Source organism: Mobula birostris, chromosome 14, assembly GCF_030028105.1.
Source record: "Mobula birostris isolate sMobBir1 chromosome 14, sMobBir1.hap1, whole genome shotgun sequence".
NCBI classification, from domain to species: Eukaryota; Metazoa; Chordata; class Chondrichthyes; order Myliobatiformes; family Myliobatidae; genus Mobula; species Mobula birostris.
In genome coordinates this window covers 46,829,625-46,853,149 of record NC_092383.1, presented here as the reverse complement: position 1 = coordinate 46,853,149, position 23,525 = coordinate 46,829,625, and the positions used below count along the sequence as shown (strand labels likewise).

At 43.0% G+C, this 23,525-nt stretch overlaps 1 protein-coding gene across 11 annotated transcripts in view; it reads right to left on the bottom strand.

Moving 5' to 3' along the window:
- Positions 1-252: 252 nt before the first annotated feature.
- Positions 253-23,525, bottom strand: part of LOC140209876 (SHC-transforming protein 1-like) — a 198,664-nt gene continuing 175,391 nt past the window's right edge. For all 11 annotated transcript variants that reach the window (XM_072278497.1, XM_072278495.1, XM_072278496.1 and 8 more), the window contains 2 exons: positions 18,309-18,547; positions 253-2,434 (listed from right to left, as the gene is read on the bottom strand). In XM_072278497.1, coding sequence (XP_072134598.1) covers positions 2,306-2,434; positions 18,309-18,547 — 368 coding nt within the window. In that variant the 3' untranslated portion in view covers positions 253-2,305. The remainder of the gene's footprint in view (positions 2,435-18,308; positions 18,548-23,525) is intronic.

The following is a 23,525-nucleotide window of genomic DNA, read 5'->3' as shown; positions in this document are numbered from 1 at the left end:
GCTTGGATTTCCAGCATCTGCAAATTTTCTCTTGTTTGTGCTTTGGTCCATTGTATCTGCATCACATAAGACCATATACTATTTATTACATTCCTGCAGAAATTGATGGATTTGTTGTGGAAAAGAAGTTGCCAAGGAATTAAGTGGTAAACAGGACTGATGGGAGTCCATTCAAGACAGCATGGAATCTGGATCAAGTGGCCTATAATTTGTGAGGAGAAAGTCCACAGGGAAACACAAAGGACTGTTGGGTAGCCAGGAACAAAGTAATATTTTATTCTTTACAAAAGTGAGAAGTAAGGCAGCACAATTGTAATATTTACAAATGGCATATTTCAAACATAGTCATGCACTTCCAGAATTTAAAAAAATACTCCATTAACTTTAATAAATGCTTTGGATTGGATGAGCTTTCACCCAAATGATTTACCACTGCTTGTAATCATGCCATGCTTTGATAAAGGGATGTAAAAAAATAGTCACGTTTGTAGTCCAGTATTTAAACTGACAAAAAAACCACCATTCTGACTGGAATTCTAATTTCCTATTAATTATCCTTTTTGATATACAGTGGAGATGCACATGTAACAGCTAAATTACCTTAAATATATATTTTATCTTTCACAAAAGTATATCAAAGTTTGTACAGTTCTTAAAGATGATTATTTTTTCTACCAGCTTCAATCTGTTAGTTTCTCATGTAATTTCAAAGTAAAAAGATTAAGTTCCATTAGGAATATTTGGCTCTGTCTTAAAGGCATAAATACACATTCATGTGGGATACCTTTTCTAATAAACTTAAAGAACAAAAAATAGTACAGCCCCAAGTTAGTAAAGTGCTTAATAAAGCAGTAATGGAATTGGTACTTTAAATGTATTGATACAAGGTAAACCATTACTAAATTCTCAGGAGGGGGGAGAAGATGGTGGCGTGACGACAGCGCGCGTGGCCACTTTGGTGATGATGTCTGTTATCTGTCAAGTAGGGGACCGTGCACAATCCTGATTTGATGGAGACAGACGTGAGTGCATAGCAGAACATCGGGAAAACTTCTGAAATGTCTGCTTTGCTACCGCTGCTACTGTGGGTTAACCGGAATCTCCGGAGCTGAAGGCCTCGAGATCCTCGGCTTTGTTTGTTTTAGCGGCCAAGGACAGGTCGAAGGCACTCGGCAGAGGATGGCGCTCGGGAGGCTGTATTGGAGAGGCTGCTCCGAAGCTCGGAGTTTTTGAACGGATGGACTCAGTGTCGGCTGTGGTCGGGTGTTTTCAAGGTATCGGCAAGTTGACGGTGCCTGGACGTTTATGGCAGGGAGTTTCTCCCTTTTGCCGCCTGCTATTGGGGACTTGGGAGTCGATCGACTCCGGACTTTAAGACTATTTTTTTACTGTGCCTATGGACTGTTCTTCATCAAATTATGGTATTGCTTTGCACTGCTGTAACTATTTGTTATAATTATGTGGGTTTGTCAGTGTTAGTCTTTGGTCTGTCTTGTTTTCTGTGATATCACTCCGGAGAAACATTGTATCATTTCTTAATACATATATGCATTTCTAAATGACAATAAAAGAGGACTGAGTGTTCTCATAATCTGGAAAATATTCCATTCCATTTTCTAAGGTTTCTGGTTAGAATTCTGTTGTCAAGGCAGTGAAACAAGTTTTAAAGAAACATTGAAGCTGTTTATAGCAAAATAATTTGCTTCTTTGTATAAAGCATCTATACATATTGCAATACATCTGAAGAATAAAGGCACAGTTCCATGGTCTGCAGTTAGTTAGGATTGGCTTTTCCACCATCTCAAAGCCAGTTGTGTTTAAAAATTAAGTAGTTATGTGGCTACATAAATCAAACAATCTGATTTGATCTGTTCTGATCTGACACTATGGTTTTGTTATCACTGTGGTAAATTCATCATATTCTGAATTGGCGCAAGGGATTTTAATGTCTGCGGGCTAATTGTCCAGGTCTCCAGCCTATTAGTTCAGTAATTTAACTCCTCTATTCACGTTCTCATTCTTTTTTCAAGAGATTAATGTAGCCTGTGTTTAAAAATGAAGTAGCTTTGTTATTTCATGACTTATATCCCTAAAATATCATGAATTATTTACAGTGACACTCCAATCACATCATTATTTATCGTGTTTAAATTAGAAGTACAAAGTTATCATGACCATTGTAGGCTGATTTCTTTTATTTCTTGAAAGAGACCACATACAGACAGACAATGGTATTCCATTGGAATGGTCTTGCTTTTTAAAACATTGAGAAGGTGCAATGGTTAAAACTGAAAGTAACTTCTCTTCACCTATCATTCTTGACAGGTTTCTTAAGAAATAGATCACTTCCTGATGAGATGATTGGTAGGTGATTATCCATGTGGTAACTGATCAGATGGTTGATGCTGTCAAATATGTGGTCCTTAGTTCTCACCTTAATAAGAAAGAGAAGGTGGTAAACATGTGATAAACTAAATAAAAAATAATCTTATGTAAAATTCTATATAGTTTAAAATAAGAAATCCTTCAGATCTCAGTGAAGATGACCAAAATGATTAACTATTATTGTCACATTTACTTTTTGAGGAATCTTGTTATTGGATACCTTAGTTGTTAAAAAATATCTGGTGATTTCCTGGCGTATGTGATGAATAAACTCTTCTTGGGCTTCCAACCGGGTTCAGGTATCGATTATAATAACGTTTTGATGATGAACTCCGCCATCTTCATTAGGGATGATGCTTGGTCATATCTAGTCCAGTGGTATTTATAGCCCTGTAGTCCATCCATCCTGATTGGTTAGTCCTCAACCAATCAGGGTTCTGCTTTCCCATCTCGTTTACAATCGAATTCTAGTTCTTACTTACAGCGAGACCTTAGTCTTTGTTAAAATTCTTTTCCCCTAGTTTTATTTCAATGGCTTCCTTTACCAGGTATTGTAGTCCCAAAAGCCATTAGCACAGCACAATAGTTTTGTGCCAGTGAAGTGAAATCTGTGGCCACTACAATGGTAATAGAATGCAATTTTCTGTTACCACCAATTTCTCTGGGTACACCTCCTGTGTTCCTTGATGCAGGTTTCCACTGTGTGTCTCATTTGGCGGACGTGCTCTCCAAAATGGGATTTGGGGAGGGAATCCGGAATTGGATCAGACTGCTCTACACAGACATCCGTAGTGCAGTCCAGGTCAACGGGTGGGAAACAGACAGCTTCCCCATCAGGTCTGGAGTCAGGCAGGGCTGCCCCCTCTCCCCTGTCTTGTTTGTCTGCTGCATAGAACCCTTTGTGGAAGTCATCAGGAGGGATGAGGGCATAAGAGGGGTGACGCTGCCGGGCAGTGGAGGGACCCAAGTGAAAACCTCCCTGTACATGGACGACGTCACCGTCTTCTGCTCTGATCCGAGGTCAGTTCGCAGGTTGATTGGCACCTGCGAACAGTTCGAGCTAGCGTCGGGGGCCAGGGTCAACCGCACAAAGAGCGAAGCCATGCTCTTTGGCAACTGGCCCGACCGATCCAGCGTCCCCTTCACCATCAGGTCTGACCACGTGAAGGTGTTGGGGATCTGGTTCGGAGGGGCTGAGGCGTGCAACAAGAACTGGCAGGAGCGGACTGCCAAGGTGAAACAGAAACTGGGACTGTGGGGAGGGCGCTCCCTGTCGATAACGGGCAAGAACCTGGTCATCAGGTGTGAGGTGCTCTCAGGGCTGCTGTACTTGGCGCAGGTCTGGCCCGTCCCCTGCTCCTACAGCTCGGAAATCACCCGAGCTGTCTTCAGATTCGTCTGGGGATCCAAGATGGAGTGGGTGAGACGGACCACCATGCACAAGTCCCTGGACAACGGGGGCAAGAACATCCCCAATGTCGCCCTCACCCTGATGGCCAGCTTCGTATGTGGCTGCATCAGGTTGTGTGTAGAGCCCAGGTATGTGGGCACCAAGTACCACTATGTGCCCAGGTTCTACTTGTCGCCCTGGCTGCGAAGGATGGGTCTGGCCCCACTCCCGCGCAACGCCCCAGTCAGCTGGTCGTTGCCGGCATACCTATCCCACGTAGCAGTTCTTCCAGGAGAACGCCTTTGACCACAAGGCTATCAGGCAGTGGTCGGCACGAAGTGTCCTGCAGGCACTGCAGGAGAAGGACGTGATGGACACAGTGGGGTGGTTCCCTGAGCAGACTGTCCAGTTCATCTGGCAAAATGCCTCATCGCCAGATCTCACCAACAGGCACCAAGACCTCGCCTGGCTGGCGGTGAGAGGGGCCCTCCCAGTCAGAGCCCTCCTGTACGCCCGGAACGTCGTCTCCGCACCCCACTGCCCACGGGAGGACTGCAGTGAGGAGGAGTCTGTGACCCACCTCTTTGCACACTGCCAGTTCGCAAAGAGGGTGTGGAGGAGGATGGACGGGCTAGTGTCACGTTTCATCCCCAGCAGCTGCGTGACAGAGGACTCTCTGATCTACGGGCTGTTCCCGGGGACGCACACGGAGACCAACATCCGGTGCTGCTGGCAGATCATCAACTCGGTGAAAGACGCTCTTTGGTCAGCCCGAAACTTGATGATCTACCAGCACATGGAGATGTCCGTGGGAGAATGCTGCCGACTGGCACACTCTCGGCTGCAGGAGTACGTGCTGAGGGACGCACTGAAACTTGGTGCAGCCACCGCAAGGGCCCGGTGGGGAAGGACCACAGTATAGGTTTCTCCACCTGTGGGAGTGGGAGGGGTCGGTGGGCGAGGAGTATACCCCTCAACAATGAGATGCTAAGCTGAACTACTGGAGTGCCACGTGGGTGGCTATAAACACGGATATTTTACTGAGTATAATGGAAACGTATGTAAAGGATGAAAAGTTATTGAATGGTTTATTGTATATATTTATTTTTGAATAAAGTATATTTTGAAATATAAAAAAAAAAAAAAAAAAATTTGGCTGATAAACTCTGCTCTGCATTCACAGGCGAAGAAAAGTAATCCCTAAAAGGGCTGATGGAAACACCAGGAAATCTAACAATGAGGAGGAACCACCTGTCTTCCCTATATGTCCAGTTTCTGAGGATTGCCAGGATCCTGAAGAAATACCAGATTAATATCATCCACAAACACAGCTTATGCGGGTCAAAGATGACGTGGGTCTCCGGACAGCTGACATTTACAGGAATCCCTGCGAGTGTGGAGCAGTGTATATCAGCCAGCATGGTGGAAACCAGCATCAAGGAGCACAGGAAGTGTATCTGTATGGGTTACCCACAGAAATCGGTGGTAGCAGAACACTACATTCGTAATGGCCTTAGTATTGACTTAGATGCCACCAAAACTACTGTGACATGCTAATGGTTTTTGGGACAACCTGGTAAATGAAGCCACTGAAATAAAATAAGAGGAAAAAAATGTTAATAAAGATGAAGGAATTTGATTTCAAACAAGATAGGAGAGCAGAAACCTAATTGGATGAAGATTAACCTATCAGGAGGGATGGAACCAGGGGACTAGACATAGAAACATAGAAAATAGGTGCAGGAGTAGGCCATTCGGAGCCTGCACCGTCATTCAGTACGATCATGGCTGATCATCCAACTCAGAACCCTGTACTTGCCTTCTCTCCATACCCCCGATCCCTTTAGCCACAAGGGCCATATCTAACTCCCTCTTAAGTATAGCCAATGAACTGGCCTCAACTGTTTCCTGTGGCAGAGAATTCCACAGATTCACCACTCTCTGTGTGAAGAAATTTTTCCTAATCTCGGTCCTAAAAGCCTTCCCCTTTATCCTTAAACTGTGACCTCTCTTTCTGGACTTCCCCAACATCGGGAATAATCTTCCTGCATCTAGCCTGTCCAATCCCTTTAGAATTTTATACATTTCAATAAGATTCCCCCCTCAATCTTCTAAATTCCAGCGAGCATAAGCCTAGTCAGAAAGAATAAGTAAATTTAAGAAGGACAACAAAATTCATGGGGCGTATAGCCCGGTGGGAGTTCGGGGAGCTGGGTTATGCACAATAGGCAGCGATTTAAACAGAGAGAGGAGAAATGGGTTAAAAATTCTATATCTGAATGCACGAAGTGTCAGAAATAAGGCAGATGAGCTTGAAGCTCAGGTCAAATGGGTAACTATGATGTTGTTGGGATAATGGAGACATGGCTGCAGGGGGATCAGACCTGGGAATTGAATGTACAAGGGTATACATGCTATCGAAGGGACAGAAAGGTGGGCAGAGGGGGTGAGGTGGCCCTGTTGGTGAGAAATGAGATTCAGTCCCTTGCAAGGGGGGACATAGAATCAGGAGAAGTAGAGTCAGTGTGGATACAACTAAGGAAGAGTAAGGGCAAAAAGACCTTAATAGGTGTTATCTGCAGGCCCCCAAACAGTAGCATGGATATTGGGTGCAAGTTGAATAGGGAGTTAACAATGGCATGTGGCAAAGGAAATGTTGCAGTAGTTATGGGGGATTTCAACATGCAGGTGAACTGGGAAAATCAGGTTGGTACTGGACCCCAGGATAGGGAGTTTGTAGAGTGCCTACGGGATGCATTTTTGGAGCAGCTTGTACGAGAGCCGACCAGGGATAAGGCTATTCTAGATTTAGTGTTGTGCAGTGAACAGGATTTGATAAGTGATCTTGAAGTAAAGGAGCCATTGGGGGTAGTGACCATAATATGATAAGTTTTTATCTGCAAGTTGAGAGGGATAAGGGCAAATCAGAAGTGTCAGTATTGCAGTTGAACAAAGGAGACTATGGAGCCATGAGGGAGGAGCTAGCCAAAGTTGACTGGTTGGATATCCCAGCAGAAAAAACAGTGGAACAGCAATGGCAGGTATTCTTGGGAATAATGCACAAGGTGCAAAATCAGTTCATCCCTCGGAGGAGGAAGGATTCAAAGAGGGGAAAGTGGCCACAGTGGTTGACAAAGAAAGCCAGAGATAGCATAGCATTAAAAAAGAAGAAGTATAACAGAGCTAAGGTGAGTGGGAAGACGGATGATTGGGAAATTTTTAAGGAGCAACAGAACTTAACTAAAAAGGCAATACGGGGAGAAAAAATGAGGTATGAACGCAAGCTAGCTAGGAATATAAAGGAGGATAGCAAAAGTTTTTTTAGGTATGTGAAGAGAAGGAAGACAGTTAAGAACAATGCTGGGCCCTTGAAGAATGAATTGGGAGAAATTGTTATGGGAAACAGAGAAATGGCAGATGTATTTAATAAGTACTTTGGATCTGTCTTCACTAGGGAAGACACAAGCAATCTCCCAGATGTCTGGATGGGCCAAGGACATAGGGTAACAGAGGAACTGAAACAGATTGACATTAGGAAGGAAACAGTGATGAGTAGACTGATGGGACTGAAGGCTAACAAATCCCCAGGTCCAGATGGTCTGCATCCTAGGGTACTAAAGGAGGTGGCTCTGGAAATTGCGGATGCATTGGTGATCATTTTCCAATGTTCCTTAGATTCAGGACCAGTTCCTGAGGATTGGCGAATGGCTAATGTTATCCCACTTTTTAAGAAAGGAGGGAGGGAGAAAACAGAGAACTATCGCCCTGTTAGCCTAACATCAGTAGTGGGGAAGATGCTAGAGTCCATTATTAAAGATGAAATAGCAGCATATCTTGATAGCAGTGATAAGATTGGGCCAAGCCAGCATGGATTTACCAAGGGCAAATCATGCTTGACTAATCTAGTGGAGGTTCTCGAGGATGTAACCAGGAAGATAGATGCGGGAGATCCAGTGGATGTGGTGTACCTTGACTTTCAGAAGGCATTTGATAAGATACCACATAGGAGATTGGTGGGTAAAATCAGAGCTCATGGCATTGGGGGGAGGATATTGACATGGATAGAAAACTGGTTGGCAGGTAGAATGCAAAGGGTAGCAGTGAATGGGTGTTTCTCGGAATGGCAGGTGGTGACTAGTGGGGTGCCACAGGGCTCGGTATTGGGACGACAGCTGTTTACGATTTACGTCAATGATTTAGAGGAAGGCATTGTGAATAACATCTGCAAGTTTGCTGATGATACTAAGCTGGGTGGCAGTGTGACATGTGATGAGGATGTTAGGAGAATTCAAGGTGACTTGGATAGGCTGGGTGAGTGGGCAGAAACTTAGCAGATGGCGTTTAATGTGAATAAGTGTGAGGTTATTCACTTTGGGAGCAAGAACAGGAAGGCAGATTATTATCTGAACGGTGTGGAGTTAGGTCAGGGGAAATACAAAGAGATCTAGGCGTACTTGTTCATCAGTCTCTGAAGGTGAATGAGCAAATGCAGCAGGCAGTGAAGAAGTCTAATGGAATGTTGGCCTTTATTACAAATGGAATTGAGTACAAGAGCAAGGAAATCCTTTTGCATTTGTACAGGGCCCTGGTGCGACCACACCTGGAGTACTGTGTGCAGTTTTGGTCTCCAGGGTTAAGGAAGGACATCCTGGCTGTGGAGGAGGTGCAGCGTAGGTTCACTAGGTTAATTCCTGGGATGTCCAGACTGTCTTACGCAGAGAGGTTGGAGAGACTGGGCTTGTACACGCTGGAATTAAGGATATTGAGGGGGGATCTGATTGAGACATATAAGATTATTAAGGGATTGGACAAGATAAAGGCAGGAAATATGTTCCAGATGCTGGGAGAGTCCAGTACCAGAAGGCATGGTTTAAGAATAAGGGGTAGGTCATTTAGGATAGAGTTCAGGAGGAACTTCTTCTCCCAGAGAGTTGTGGAGGTGTGGAACGCGCTGCCTCAGAAGGCAGTGGAGGCCAATTCTCTGGATGCTTTCAAGAAGGAGCTAGGTAGGTATCTTATGGATAGGGGAATCAAGGGTTATGGGGACAAGGCAGGAACCGGGTATTGATAGTAGATGATCAGCCATGATCTCAGAATGGTGGTGCAGGCTCGAGGGGCCGAATGGTCTACTTCTGCACCTATTGTCTATTGTCTATAGTCGATCCAGTCTTTCATCATATGAAAGTCCTGCCATCCCAGGAATCAATCTGGTGAACCTTCTTTGTACTTCCTCTATGGCAAGAATGTCTTTCCTCAGATTAGGGGACCAAAACTGCACACAATACTCCAGATGCGGTCTCAGCAAGGCCTTGTACAACTGCAGTAGTACCTCCCTGTTCCTATACTCGAATCCTCTTGCTATGAATGCCAGCATACCATTCGCCTTTTTCACCGCCTGCTGTACCTGCATGCCCACTTTCGATGACTGGTGTATTATGACACACAGGTCTCGTTGCACCTCCCCTTCTCCTAATCGGCCACCATTCAGATAATAATCTGTTTTCCTGTTCTTGCCACCAAAGTGGGTAACCTCACATTTATCCACATTAAATTGCATCTGCCATGAATTTGCCCACTCACCTAACCTATCCAAGTCACCCTACATCCTCATAGCATCCTCCTCACAGCTAACACTGCCGCCCAGCTTCGTGTCATCTGCAAACTTGGAGATGGTACATTTAATTCCCTCGTCTAAGTCATTAACATATATTGTAAACAACTGGGGTCCCAGCATTGAGCCTTGCGGTACCCCACTAATCACTGCCTGCCATTCTGAAAAGGTCCCATTTATTCCCACTCTTTGCTTCCTGTCTGCCAACCAATTCTCTATCCACATCAATACCTTACCCCCAATACCGTGTGCTTTAAGTTTGCACACTAATCTCCTGTGTGGGACCTTGTCAAAAGCCTTTTGAAAATCCAAATATACCACATCCACTGGTTCTCCCCTATCCACTCTACTAGTTACAGCCTCAAAAAATTCTATGAGATTTGTCAGACATGATTTTCTTTTCACAAATCCATGCTGACTTTGTCCGATGATTTCACCGCTTTCCAAATGTACTGTTATCACATCTTTGATAACTGACTCTAGCATTTTCCCCACCACCAATGTCAGGCTAACCGGTCTATAATTCCCCGGTTTCTCTCTCCCTCCTTTTTTAAAAAGCGGGGTTACATTAGCCACCCTCCAATCCTCAGGAACTAGTCCAGAATCTAAAGAGTTTTGAAAAATCATCACTAATGCATCCACTATTCCTTAAGCACTCTGGGATGCAGACCATCTGGCCCTGGGGATTTATCTGTCTTTATTCCCCTCAATTTACCTAACACCACTTCCCTACTAACATGTATTTCCCTCAGTTCCTCCATCTCACTAGACCCTTGGTCCCTTACTATTTGGGAAGATTATTTATGTCCTCCTTAGTGAAGACAGAATCAAAGTAGTTATTTGATTGTTCCCCATGATCAATTCACCTGTTTCTGACTGTAAGGGGCCTACATTTGTCTTAACCAATCTTTTTCTTTTCACATATCTATAAGCTTTTACAGTCAGTTTTTATGTTCCCTGCCAGTTTTCTCTCATAATCTTTTTTCCCTTTCCTAGACATACCCAGGCATCATCCCCGATTAAGATGGCAGAGTTTTTCATCAAAACATTGATTAAAATCATTACCTGTAACCTGCTGGAAGCCTGAGAAGAGTTTATTCACCTTTAGTTGTTGTTTGTCCTGTATTTTAATAGCAACTACACTTAATATAGTGTGGTGCGTGGCCAAGTGGTTGGTGCGTGGCCAAGTGGTTAGGGCGTGGGGCTCACGAACTGAAGGTAGTAGGTTCGAGTCTCGGCCAAGGCAACGTGTTGTGTCTTTGAACAAGGTACTTAACCACACACTGCTCCAGTCCACCCAGCTGAAAATTGGAAAATGGGTATCAGCAAAATGCTGGGGGTCAACCTTGCGATAAACTGGCGTCCTATCCGGCGGGGGGGGGGGGGGGCAGTCTCGCACTCTCAGTCGCTTCACGTCACAGAAACTGGCATAAGCACTGGCCTGATGGGCCACAAGGCCAAATTTAATTTTAACTTTAACACTTAATATACCTCATTTGCTGTAAAATAATTTGTCCGATAAGCCAGTTAGGAGTTAGTGCTTGCTAAAAAGGTACTTGTCAATGAAAGTCACTTCTTCATGGATGTTACTCATACCTCTTTTCACCTGACATTGACACACCAGCCCTAATGCTGCGGCTTTTGGGAACCTCAAAAAAACAACCAACTCAGCAACACCTTAGGGACAGATCTAATACCTTCTACCACCCTAACACTAAACTTTTAAGAATTAGAAAGCAACTTGCAAAGAATGATTGGTAGAGTCTGTTAGCTGGTGGGCTTCAACTCAAAGAAGTGTGAAGTGATTCACTTAAGAAGGTTAATTTTGAAGGACGCATATGACAGGATTCTTGGCTGAGTGGACAAACAGAGGGATCTTGGGGTCCACATCCATAGATCCCTCAGACTTGTTGGAAAGTTGATAGGGTTGTTAAGAAGGTGTATGGTGTGTTGGCCTTCATTATTCAAAAACCGCGAGGTAATGTTGCAGCTCTATAAAACTCTGATAAGACCACACTTGGAATATTGTGTTCAGTTCCGGTCACCTCATTATAGGAAGAATGCAAACGTTTAGAAAGGACGCAGAGGAGATTTACCAGGACGCCGCCTGAATTAGAGAGCATATCATAGAACATAGAATAGTGCAGAACAGTACAGGCCCTTCGGCCCACATTGTTGTGCCCACCCTCAAACCCTGCCTCCCATATAACCCCCCACCTTAAATTCCTCCATATACCTGCGAAGACAGATTTGGCTTTTCTCTTTGGAGTGATGGAGGATGAGAGGTGAGACTTGATCAAGGAGTACAAGATAATAAGAGGCACAGATTGAGTGGATAGTCAGAGACTTTTTCCCAGGGTGGAAATGACTAATACCATGCCTAATGTTAAGGTGACTGGAGGAAAGTGCAAGGGGATGCCAGAGGTAAATTTTTTTACACAGATGGGTGTGTAGAATGCCCAGCCATGGGTAGTGGTAGAGATAGCTGCATTAAGGGCATTTAGAAAGCTCTTAGATAGGCACGTGGATTATAGAACCACATTTAATATACCTCATATGTGGTGTTACAGAAAATTGGAGGGCTATGTAGCACGAAGGGTTTGATTGATCTTAGGGAAGGTTAACAGGTCTGCACAACATTGCGGGCCGAAGGGCTGTGCTATTCTTTTGTGATCTATTTTCCATATTCTATGTAAAGTGAATCTAGCTAGTGAGAAGATATTAAAAGTGGGTTTAGGAGAGTTTAGGGCCAGGATGCTGCTGTTAGAGTAAGGGGATTAAAGAACCCTTGTTGACAAGGAATAGCAAAATGAAGAATGCATGGCAGTATTTCTACTTCCTTAAGAGTTTGCAGAGATTCAGCATGACATCTAAAACTTCGACAAACTTCTATACCTATGTCACGGGGAGTATATTGATTGGCTGCACCACTACACACAAAATGCTGGAGGTCCTGCCCCTTCACCTCCTCCCTCACTACCATTCTAAGCCCCAAACAGTCTTTCCAAGTGAAGCAACACTTCACCTGTTAGTCTGCTGGGGTTATCTACTGTATCCAGTGCTCCCGGTGTGGCCTCCTGTATATCAGTGAGACCCAACGTAGATTGGGAGACTGCTTTGCCAAGCAGTTATGCTCCATCCACCAGAAAAAGCAGGATCTCCCAGTGGCCATCCATTTTAATTCCACTTCCCATTCCCATTCCAACATGTCAATCCATGGCCTCCTCCAGCCACAATGAGGCTACACTCAGGTTGGAGGAAAAACACTTTATATTCCATATGGGTAGCCTAGATTTCTTGAACTTCCGGTAATGCCCCCTCCCTTCACTACTCCCCATGCCCATTTCCTTCTCTCACCTTATTTCCTTACATGCCCATCACGTCTTTCTGGTGCTTCTCCCCCTTTTTTTTCTTCCATGGCCTTCTGTCATCTCCTATCAGATTCTCCCTTCTCCAGCCCTGTATCTCTTTCACCAAGCAACTTCCCTGCTCCTTGCTTCACCGTTCCCCCCACCACCCGGTTTCACCTATCATCTTGTGTTTCTTCCTCCTCTACCCCTACTTTCTCACTCCGACTCTTCATCTCTTTTTCTCCAGTCCTGATAAAAATACTGTCTGTACTTGTGTCCATACATGCTGTCTGGCCCGCTGCGTTCCTCCAGCATTTTGAGTGTGTTGCTTGGATTTCCAGCATCTACAGATTTTCCTGTTTGTGAATGTGAACGCCAATCCCCTTGAATGGGAAATCCTACAAAGAGTAGTGGATATGGCAAGGTCCATAACTGATAAAGCCCTCCACATCATTGAGCACATCTACATGAAATGCTGTTGCAGGAAATCAGCATCCAACATGAAGGAGCCTCACCATCTCTTTTCATTGCTGTCATCAAGGAGAAGATACAGAAGCCTCAGGACCCACACCAGCAGGTTCAGGAACAGTTACTACCCCTAAACCATCAGGCTCTTGAAAAAAGATAGATAACTTCATTCAACTACCCCATCATTGAAATGTTCCCCCACCCAATGGCCTCACTTTCAAGGTCTCTTCATCCCACGTTATTGATATTCATGTTTATTTATTTATTATTATTTCTTTTTCCTTTTGCATTTGTACAGTTTGTTGTCTTCTGCACTCTGGTCGAATGTCCAAGTTGGTCAGTCTTTTATTGATTATGTTATGATTATTATTCTATAGATTTACTGAATATGTCTCAAGAAAATGAATCTTAGGGTTGTATATGGTGATACATATGTTCTATGATGAAAAAATTACTTTGAACTTTGAACATATCAGGCAACTAGGGCTAGGCAGATCCATTGAGGAGTGTAAATGATGTAGGATTACAATTAACATAGAAGTTATGAGGGTAAAAAAGGAACATTATGTTTTTTATGGCAGATAAGTTAGAGATGAATCATAAGACATTCTGTAAGTATATTAAAAGTTGGTAATTAGGTAAGTAAGTATCAGTGTGGTTATCTAAGTGCGGTGTCATGGGGAAATGGGTGAGGTCTTAAGTGAATATTTCTCCCCTGTATTTACTTTGGGGAAGCACATGGAAACTATTAAGTTTGGGGGAGAAAACAATAATGTCCTGAAACGTATCAACATTACGAAAAGCAAATGTAGTCAGTCTTGAAGCACATAAATGTGGATAAATCCCTGGTGAAGGGAGAAGCGTTCAAAATGTTAATGAGAGACGAGAGAGATTAACGAAAAGAGACACAGTTCCGAGTATTGACAGGCCGGTTGCTTTGAACCTGAACTGTTTGAAGTTTGATGGACAGGCGATACCCCAGCAGGGGGATAAAAAGAACAGGTTCGCTAAGGCAAGACAGACACCACGAGATCACAAGATAATGAGACCCTGGAAGTGCGGTGTGCCCCCACAAGTTGGTGGGAGTTTGGAGGTCTGGTCGCAGGACCGACCATAGACGCACAGGGTGAAAAGGTACGATCGGCGGGAACCTGGTGTGTGTGTCCGCCCTTGCCTGGGTTCCGGGTTCACCGCAGAAGAACGATCGTACCCAGAATGGACGGGTCACAGTTGGTGACCTCAGAAGACATTAAAAAGGGCTCGTCCGAAAGCTAACTGCAAGGAATATCAAAGGTCTGTTTGAATCTGATTGGCATATCATCATTTGCTCTCTCTCTCCCTCTCTCTCCAACGGCACGACAGCGATTGCTGCGAACTGTACTCAGCTGAACTGAACTCTGCGTCACTTGAGACTGATCATTTTACCCCTAGACTGCGATAGAGCTTGATTGGTTCCTATTAACCTAGTTCTGTGTACATGTGCGTTTTATCATTGCTAACCTGTTGCATTTATATCCTTACGATTAGAGTACTGTGTTACTTGTTTCTTTAATAAAACTTTCTTAGTTCCAGTAATCCAGACTCCAACTAAGTGGTCCATTTCTGCTAGTTTGGCAACCCAGTTACGGGGTACGTAACACGAAAAGCAAATGTAGTCAGTCTTGAAGCACATAGATGTGGATAAATCCCTGGTGTGCAACCAGGTGTGGGAAGCAAAGGAAGAAATGTAGTCAGTCTTGAAGCACATAGATGTGGATAAATCCCTGGTGTGCGACCAGGTGTGGGAAGCAAAGGAAGAAAAGGGAAATATTTATATCTTCATTAGCCATGGGTGAGGTGTCAGAATACTGGAGGATGGATAATGTATCTTCAATCAAGAAGGAGTGCGACTACTGGCCAGGACAGTTCTTCTTGAAAAAAGGTACAATACCAGTGGCAAACTTACTGGAGCTGTTTTTTGAAAGGAAGGATTTAATCAGCATGACATTGTGTATGGAAAATCATGTCTTACAAGTTTGCCTGAGAATTTCAAAGAGGTGACCTGGAGGACTAATAGTGGCAGGGTGGTAGATGTTGTCTATTTAGCCTTTAGCAAGATTTTTTGATAAGGCTCCATATTGTAGGCTGGTCCAGGAGGTTAAACATATAGGAACCAATGTGAGAGCTAGTCAATTGGATACCAACTTGGCTTTTTGGTTGGAGGAATGGATGGAAGTGGAGTGTTGTTTTTCAAATTGGATGCCTATGACCTGTGGTGTTCTGCAGGGATCAGTGCTGGGTTTGTCACATATATAGTTGTCATGATCAGTATGTTTGCAGATGTCATCAATATTAGTGGTGTGGTGGACAGTTGTGACTAAGGTAACAGCATGATCTAGATCGACAAGGAAAGTGGGCAAAAGAATTGAGTTCAGACAAGTGTGAAGTGATCAATTTGGAGATATTAGCCAGGCCAGGATAAGCACAGTGAATAGCAGGACCCTGGAAAATGTTGTTGAATAGGGAGACCTACAGTACATATATATAATGGCAGTCAGGATACTGAAGAAGGTGAGTGTTGTGATTGCTTTCATCAACCATGGCATTCAATATTAGAGGTGGGAGGTCATGTTACACTTGTACAAATCATTGTTTAGACCATACTTGGAGTAGTGTGTACAGTTCTGTCACCAATGTATACTGTAGGAAGGATGCGTTTATGCTGCAAAGGGCACAAAAAAGATGGGGGGGGCGGGGGCTTGTTTTTGAGGAGAGGAGAGATAGGCTGGGACTCTTACATGAATCCCATGTTTTTCATGGGAGGCTGTGGAATGTCCATGCAGGGGTTTACAAAATTATGGGAGCACAGATAGAGAAGGTAGTTCTAGTTCTATTCCAGGGTAGGGGAACCTAAAACTATTGTGCATGGTTTAAGTTGAGAGGGAAAAGACTCAAAGAAGATCTGTGGGACAAGTGTTTCACACGGAGGGGGACAGCTGTATGGAACAAGAACCAGAAAAGATGGTACAGACAGATATAATTACAATGTTATAAAACACGTTTGGATAGGTGCTTGGATAGGAAAGATTGAAAGCTCAATAGGCTAAAGACAGGCAAATGAGATTCGGTCAGAAATGCAAGGACGAATTGGACCAAAGGATGTGGTTCTATATTGTATAACTAGGAATCTACTTAAGTTGTAATTATACTCAAAAATGGCCAACTAAAAAAAATATTTGTATTATGGGACTCAGCGAAGTGATAGCCAAGTGGATTTTAAAAAAATCTCTTGACATATATTTGGCCTCATCATTTTTGTTTTGTGATCATATTATGATGCTTAAGATACTGTTGCTATCTGGGATCCCACCACTTCAAAGTTCAAAGTAAATTTTAATCTACTTGGCACTCCTTTTCGGCATCCTTCAATTTAGAATGGTTGGGGTGCATTTGTGGTTACTTTGGATGTCATTGGGGAGCAGAGGCATCATCATCCATTAACTCTGAGAAAACTATTAATATTTTTGAAAAAGATAGTTTACAACCACAAATAAACAATACATAAAATTTCACAAATGAAAGCAAACTTTGTATAAAAGGACAGTTGAAATTATCATGTCAATATTGGGTCTAGAACAATTATTGAAATGCAGCATGATACTTTTGGGTGTATTTCTTTTCTGCAGCAATGCAACTGGTTAATAAGTCTTTTACAGTAGCATTGTTGGTCAAGCATTTCTGAAACGGAATAAATCTAATTTTCAGAAAACACAATGAATTTTGGGTCCTAAAATTAGAAAAAAATTAGTCTTGGATACATTGGATGTATCATGACTTGGTATGGCAACTGGTCACAAGAAACTCCAGAGTTGTGGACATAGCTCAGCCAGACATCCCACCCTGCAAAAACTCATTTCAGGGAGGTAGCACCATCAATTTGTGGGAGACTCCCGGAACTTCCGGGAGAGGTGGGATGTCTGTAATAGAGTAGCTCCTTAGCAGCTAGCCAGCTAGTTTAAATAACGTTAGCTATGCTAATGAACAAATGACACCTGTTAATCTCACCTCGACATGTCTTTTACAGTCTTAACCCACCATGGGCAATAGAAAAGTCACTGTTGCAAACAGTGCAGCGAGCAACACTGTCATTATTTTGACCCCTATTAGGCAGGGGTACACTTTACTGTAGTCTGGGGTGACGTACATGTTATATTTTCTTTTTTTTGGAACACTCTGCCATGGCGCGCTCTCGCTCTCTCTTGCTTGCACTCTCTCTCCCTCTCTCATGGTCGCTCTCGCGCTCTCGTTCTCTCTCTCTCTCTCTCTCTCTCTCTCGCTCGCGCGCGCTCTCGCTTGCTTTCTCTCGCACGCTCTCTCTCTCGCTTGCTTTCTCTCGCGCTCTCTCTCTCGTGGTCGCTCTCGCACTCTCACTTGCTTTCTCTTGCTCGCTTGCTCTCAAAAAATTGATTTCCGTGATATTCTATATAATTTGCGGGCATCAGGGAGCCACTATTCATATGCGGGAGACTCCCGGAACTTCTGGGAGAGGTGGGATGTCTGGCTCAGCACATCATGAAAATCAGCCTCCTGTACATGGACTCTGTCAATGTCTCTCATTGCCTTGGGAAACCAGCCCGCAAAATCAAAGAACCTACCCACACTGGAAATTCTCTCTTCTCTCCTCTCCCATTGGGTAGGAGATTCAAAAGCCTGTAAGTATGTACCACCAATGCCTAGTATAATCAAATGGACTGTTAACCTGACAATCTACATTTATGACCTTACATCTTGTTGTCTACTTGCACTGCACATTCTCTGTAACTGTACACATTACTCAGAATTATGTTATTGTTTTACTTTGTAGTACCTCAATGCACTGCTGAAACAAATTGATCAGTATGCAAGACATTTTTCACTATACCTCGATATGTGCCAATAGTAAACCAATTTATCAATATTCTTATATTACATTATAGAGTAAGAAACATTTGTTAAAAAAGTTGACAATTAAAAACCTTGCAATAATTAATTTGCTAGAATGAAAAACACATGTAAGACTTTAAACTATTTTGTTTTTTTACACAACACAGTCTATAAAAAGCAGTACTTCAGCTTTAAGTTTTACCATGCCCTCGGGGTCCACCAGAAGTAAGTGCTTGGCTTGTCCTCCCTGTAGCCCAGTCAATACATATTGTCCTGATGTAGTCATGCTTTCCCGCACCAGAAAGTCACCATCTTTTATGAGCAGCTTCTCAGCTTCCTGCCTGCTCATTCTTCCACAGTACCAGATTTCCTTCATCAGCTGTTCTTTCATGGAAGAGAGGGTTGCAGATGGGCTTTTATCTATTGTGCTGTTCTGAGAATCTTCAGTGAATTGATGCCATGGATGAACAAAGACATAAGAAAACAATTGGGGATGAGAGGTATTATCCTTTATACATGAACAAATTGAGTTTATTGTCATGTGCACAAATACAATATGGTACAGATAATGAAAAACTTACATGCAGCAGCATCATAGACACATATGTACACATAGCTACACAACATGCAGCATCATAGACACATATGTATACACAAATACACAACATGCAGCATCATGGACACATATGCACATGCAAATACACAACATGTAAATTTCACAGAAGTGAAAACAAAGAAAATACTAAATTATGTAAAAACAATACTTCAGTGCAAAAAAACACAATCAGAGAAAAGTCGATGATAGTATGAGATGTATTCTGTAGTGTTCTGTTGCTGATGTACGGATAGGGCTATGTAGATCAGTTCAAGAACCTGATGATTGAAAGTAGCTGTTCCTAAACCTGGTGGTGTTGGATGTCACAGCCAATAACAGAAAGATGGCTGAAGAAAGGTCAGTACTGGCAGCCCAGTGGTTCAGAATACACATGGTATAGACTATGACAGAAATTTAAGTAACAGAGGAGGAGTGTTTGCTTTCCTAATTAAAGAGAATATAATAATGGTTATTAGAAAGAGTATTCTTAGGGATTATTCAGTTAGGCCATATGGATAGGACTCAGATCCAGAGAATAGATGGTCGTTCTAATTGGACCATAAGATATAGGAGGAGAATTAGGCCATTTGGCCCAGAAAGTCTGCTCTGCCCATTTCATCATAGCTGATCCAACTTTCCTCCCAGCCCCAATCTCCTGCCTTCTCCCCATATCCCTTCATGCCCTGACCAATCAAGAATCTATCAAGCTCTGCCTTAAATATACATAAAAACTTGGCCTCCATGACTGCCTGTGGCAGCAAATTCCACAGATTCATCACTCCCTGGCTAAAGAAATTTCCTCCTCATCGCTTTTCTAAAAGGACACCGTTCTATTCTGAAGCGTGTCCTCTGGTCTGACTCTCCCACCATAGGAAATATCCTCTCGACGTCAACTCTATCAAGATCTTTAGGTTTCAATGAGGTCACCCCTCATTCTAGCGAATACAGGCCCAGAGCCATCAAACACTCTTCATATAACAAGCCATTCAAACCTGAAATAATTTTCATGAACCTCCTTTAAACCTCTTCCAGTCTTAGCACATCCTTGCTAAGGGGCCAAAAACTGCTCACTATACTCCAACTGAGTCCTCACCAGTGCTCAACATTACATCCTTGCTGTTATATTCTACTCGTCGTGAAATGAATGCTAACATCGCATTTGCCTTCCTCACCACAGTCTCAACCTGCAAATTAACCTTTAGGAAATCTAGCACAAGGACTCTTAAATCCTTCACATCTCTGATTTTTGTATTTTCTCTCCATTTAGAAAATAATCAACCTTTTTATTTCTTCTATCAAAGGTACATTACCATACACCTCCTGACACTGTATTCTATCTGCCACTTCTTTGCCCACTTTCCTAATCTGTCTAAGTCCCTCTATAGCCTCTCTACTTCCTCTAAGCTACCTGCCACACCACCTATCTTTGTATCATCCGCAAAGCCATCAATTCTATCATCCAAATCATTACTGGCAGCTAATCAGAAAAGGCTCCATTTATTCTCACTCTTTGCCTCCTGCCAGTCAGCCACTGCTTTATCCATGCCAGAATCTTCCCTATAATACCATGGGCTTATAGCTTGTTAAGCAGCTTTACGTGTGACACCTTCTCAAAGGCCTTCTGAAAATCCAAGTACACAGCATCAACCGAGTCTACTTTATTTCTTCAAAGAATTCCAACAGATTTGTCAGGCAAGATATACCCTTGAGGAAACCATGCCACTATGGCCTATTTTAATCATGTGCCTCCAAATACCCTGAAACCACACCCTTAACAATCAATACCAATATCTTCCCATTCACTGATGTCAGACTAACTGGCCTACAATTTCCTTTCTTCTGCCTCTCCTCTTGAAGAGTGGAGTAACATTTGCAATTTTCTGGTTTTCATGAACCATTCCAGAATCTAGTGATTTCTGAAAGAGCATTACTAATGCCTGCACAATCTCTCTCAGCCACCCTGGAGTGCACCTCATCTTGCCCAGGTGACTTATCTACCTTCAGACCTTTCACTTTCCTAAAAGCCTTCCGCCAGTGTTCTTTTCCAATCAATTCTGGCCAACTCCTCTCTCATGCCTCTGTACTTCCCTTTACTCCACTGTAATCCTGTTACATCTGAATTTAGCTGCTCCTTCTCAAAATTCAGGGTGAATTTGATCATATTATGATCACTTTCCCTTAAGGTAACTTCACACACTTCATGACCTTTGACTCCCTAGAACTTCCACCATACTGCTAGTGTCTTCCACAGTGTAGACTGATGCAAAATATTTATTCAGTTCATCTGCCATTTCGGTGTCTCCCATTAATACCTCTCCAGCACTGTTTTTCAGCTGTCCAATATCCACTCTCTCCTCTCTTTTACACTTCATGAATCTGAAGAAACTTTTGACATCCTCTTTAATATTATTGGTTAGCTTACTTTCCTATTCCATCTTTACCTTCTTAATAACTTTTTAGTTGCCTTCTGTTGGTATTTGATCCTCTAAATTTCCCTAATTATTGTTCTATTTTATGCCCTCTCTTTGGCTTTTATGCTGGCTTTGACTTCTCTTGTTAACCACGGTTGTGTCATCTTGCCTTTAGAGTACCTCTTCCTCTTTGGGATGTATATATCTGGGGAAAAAATAAATAAATAAATAAATATATATATATATATATATATATATATATATATATATTTATTCTGAATTGCTACAAGAAATTCCAGACATACTGCTCTGCCATCCTCCCTGCCAGTGTTCTTTTCCAATCAATTCTGGCCAACACCTCTCTCATGCCTCTGTACTTCCCTTTACTCCACTGTAATCCTATTACATCCGAATTTAGCTGCTCCTTCTCAAAATTCAGGGTGAATTTGATCATATTATGATCACTTTCCCCTTAAGGATTCTTTTACCTTAATCTCTCTAACCAATTCTGCTTCATTGCACAACACCCAATCCAGAATAGCTGATCCCTGAGTAGGTTCAATCATGAGCTGTTCTGAAAAGCCATCTCGTCGGCATTCTAGAAATACCCCCACTTGGAATCCAGCACCAACCTGATTTTTTCGATTACCTGCATAATGAAATCCCCCATGACTATTGTATCATTGCCCTTTTGGCATGCATTTTCTATCTCCCATTGGAATTTGTAAACAACATCCTTACAACTGTTTTGGGGTCTGTATACAACTCTCATCAGTGTCTTTTTACCCTTGCAGTTCCTTAGCTCTATCCACAATAATTCAACACCTTCTGACCTTATGTTGCCTCTTTCCCATGATTTGACTTCATTTTTTACCAACAGAGCAACGCCGCTCACTCTACCTTCCTGCTTGTCCTTTTGGTACAATGTGTATCCTTGGACATTAAGTTCCCAGCTGTAATCTTTTTTTCAGCCATGATTTAGTGATGCCTACATCATACATACCAATCTATAACTGTGCTACTTCATCTACCTTATTCAGTATAATGTGCGCATTCAAATATACACATTCAGTCTTGTATACAACATTTTTGATTTTGTCCCCCTTTTACATTGCAACTCATCCTGTTGACTGCAATTTTGCCCTATCATCAGCCTCTCCTTGCTAGGAGTCTCACTACACATTGCCTCTGTTTGTACACCAACTACTTCATCTTCAGCACTATCACGCTGGTTCCCATCCCACTGCCAAATTAGTTTAAACCCACCTAAACAACTCTAGCCAATCTGCCCGCAAAGATATTGGACCCCCTTGGATCAGGCGTAACCCATCCCTTTTGTACAGGTCATAGATTCCCCAGAAGAGATCCTGGTGATCTATTAGCCTGAACCCCTGCCCCCGCACCAATTCCTCAGCCATGTATTTACCTGCCAAATCATTCTATCTTCACTGGCATATGGCACAAGCAACAATCCAGAGATTACTATCATGAAGGTCCTGTTAGCTCCTTAAAATCTCTCTTCAGGACCTCCTCACCTTGTCTACCTATGCCATTGGTGCCAATATGCACCAAGACTTCAGGCTGCCCTTGAGAATTCCATGGACCTGATCCTGGCACCAGAGAGGCAACATACCATCCAGTGTCTCTATCGCACACCCAGAACGTTGTTTCTGTTCCTCTGACTAAGAATTCTCCTATCAACACTGCAGTCCCCTTCACCTCTCTGCTCTTCTGAGCCACAGAACCAGACTCAGTGCCAGAGACCTGGTCAATGTGGCTCCTCCCTGGTAGGTCATCCTCTCAATAGTATCTAAAATTGTATACTTATTATTGAGGGGAACAGCCACTGGCTGTGCATTTTCCTTCCAGCTCTTGACATTCACCCAGTTCCCTATTTCCTGAAACCTACCTCCCTGTAGCTCCGGTCTGTCACCTCCTCATTCTCCTGTTGAAGGTCATCAAGCTGCAGCTCCAGTTCCTCAATTGGTACACCTGGTGCAGATGTTCTACCAGGCCTCTGGGAGACTAGAGGTCTCCCAGACTTTCCACATTCTACACGGAGTATAAAACACTGCCCCAGGAGCCATTCTCAGGAATTTATTATGTTCTAATAGATGAGGAATGAACAAATAAGGACAGAGAGAACTTACAAGATAATCTACCTCACCCAAGCCTGATCTTGCCTAAGCCTGATGAGCCAAAGGTCCCATAATAGTCTCATTCCCCAGTTTTCCATTAAATTTTTTGCAATATTATATACCCTCTCTTTTGCTTTTATGCTTCTTTGACTTCCCTGGTCAGAAATAGTTGTCTTTTCCTTCCTTTAGAACAGGGGTCCCCAACTATTTTTGCACCGCGGACCGGTTTAATATTGACAATATTCTTGCGGACCGGCCAACCGAGGGTGGGGGTT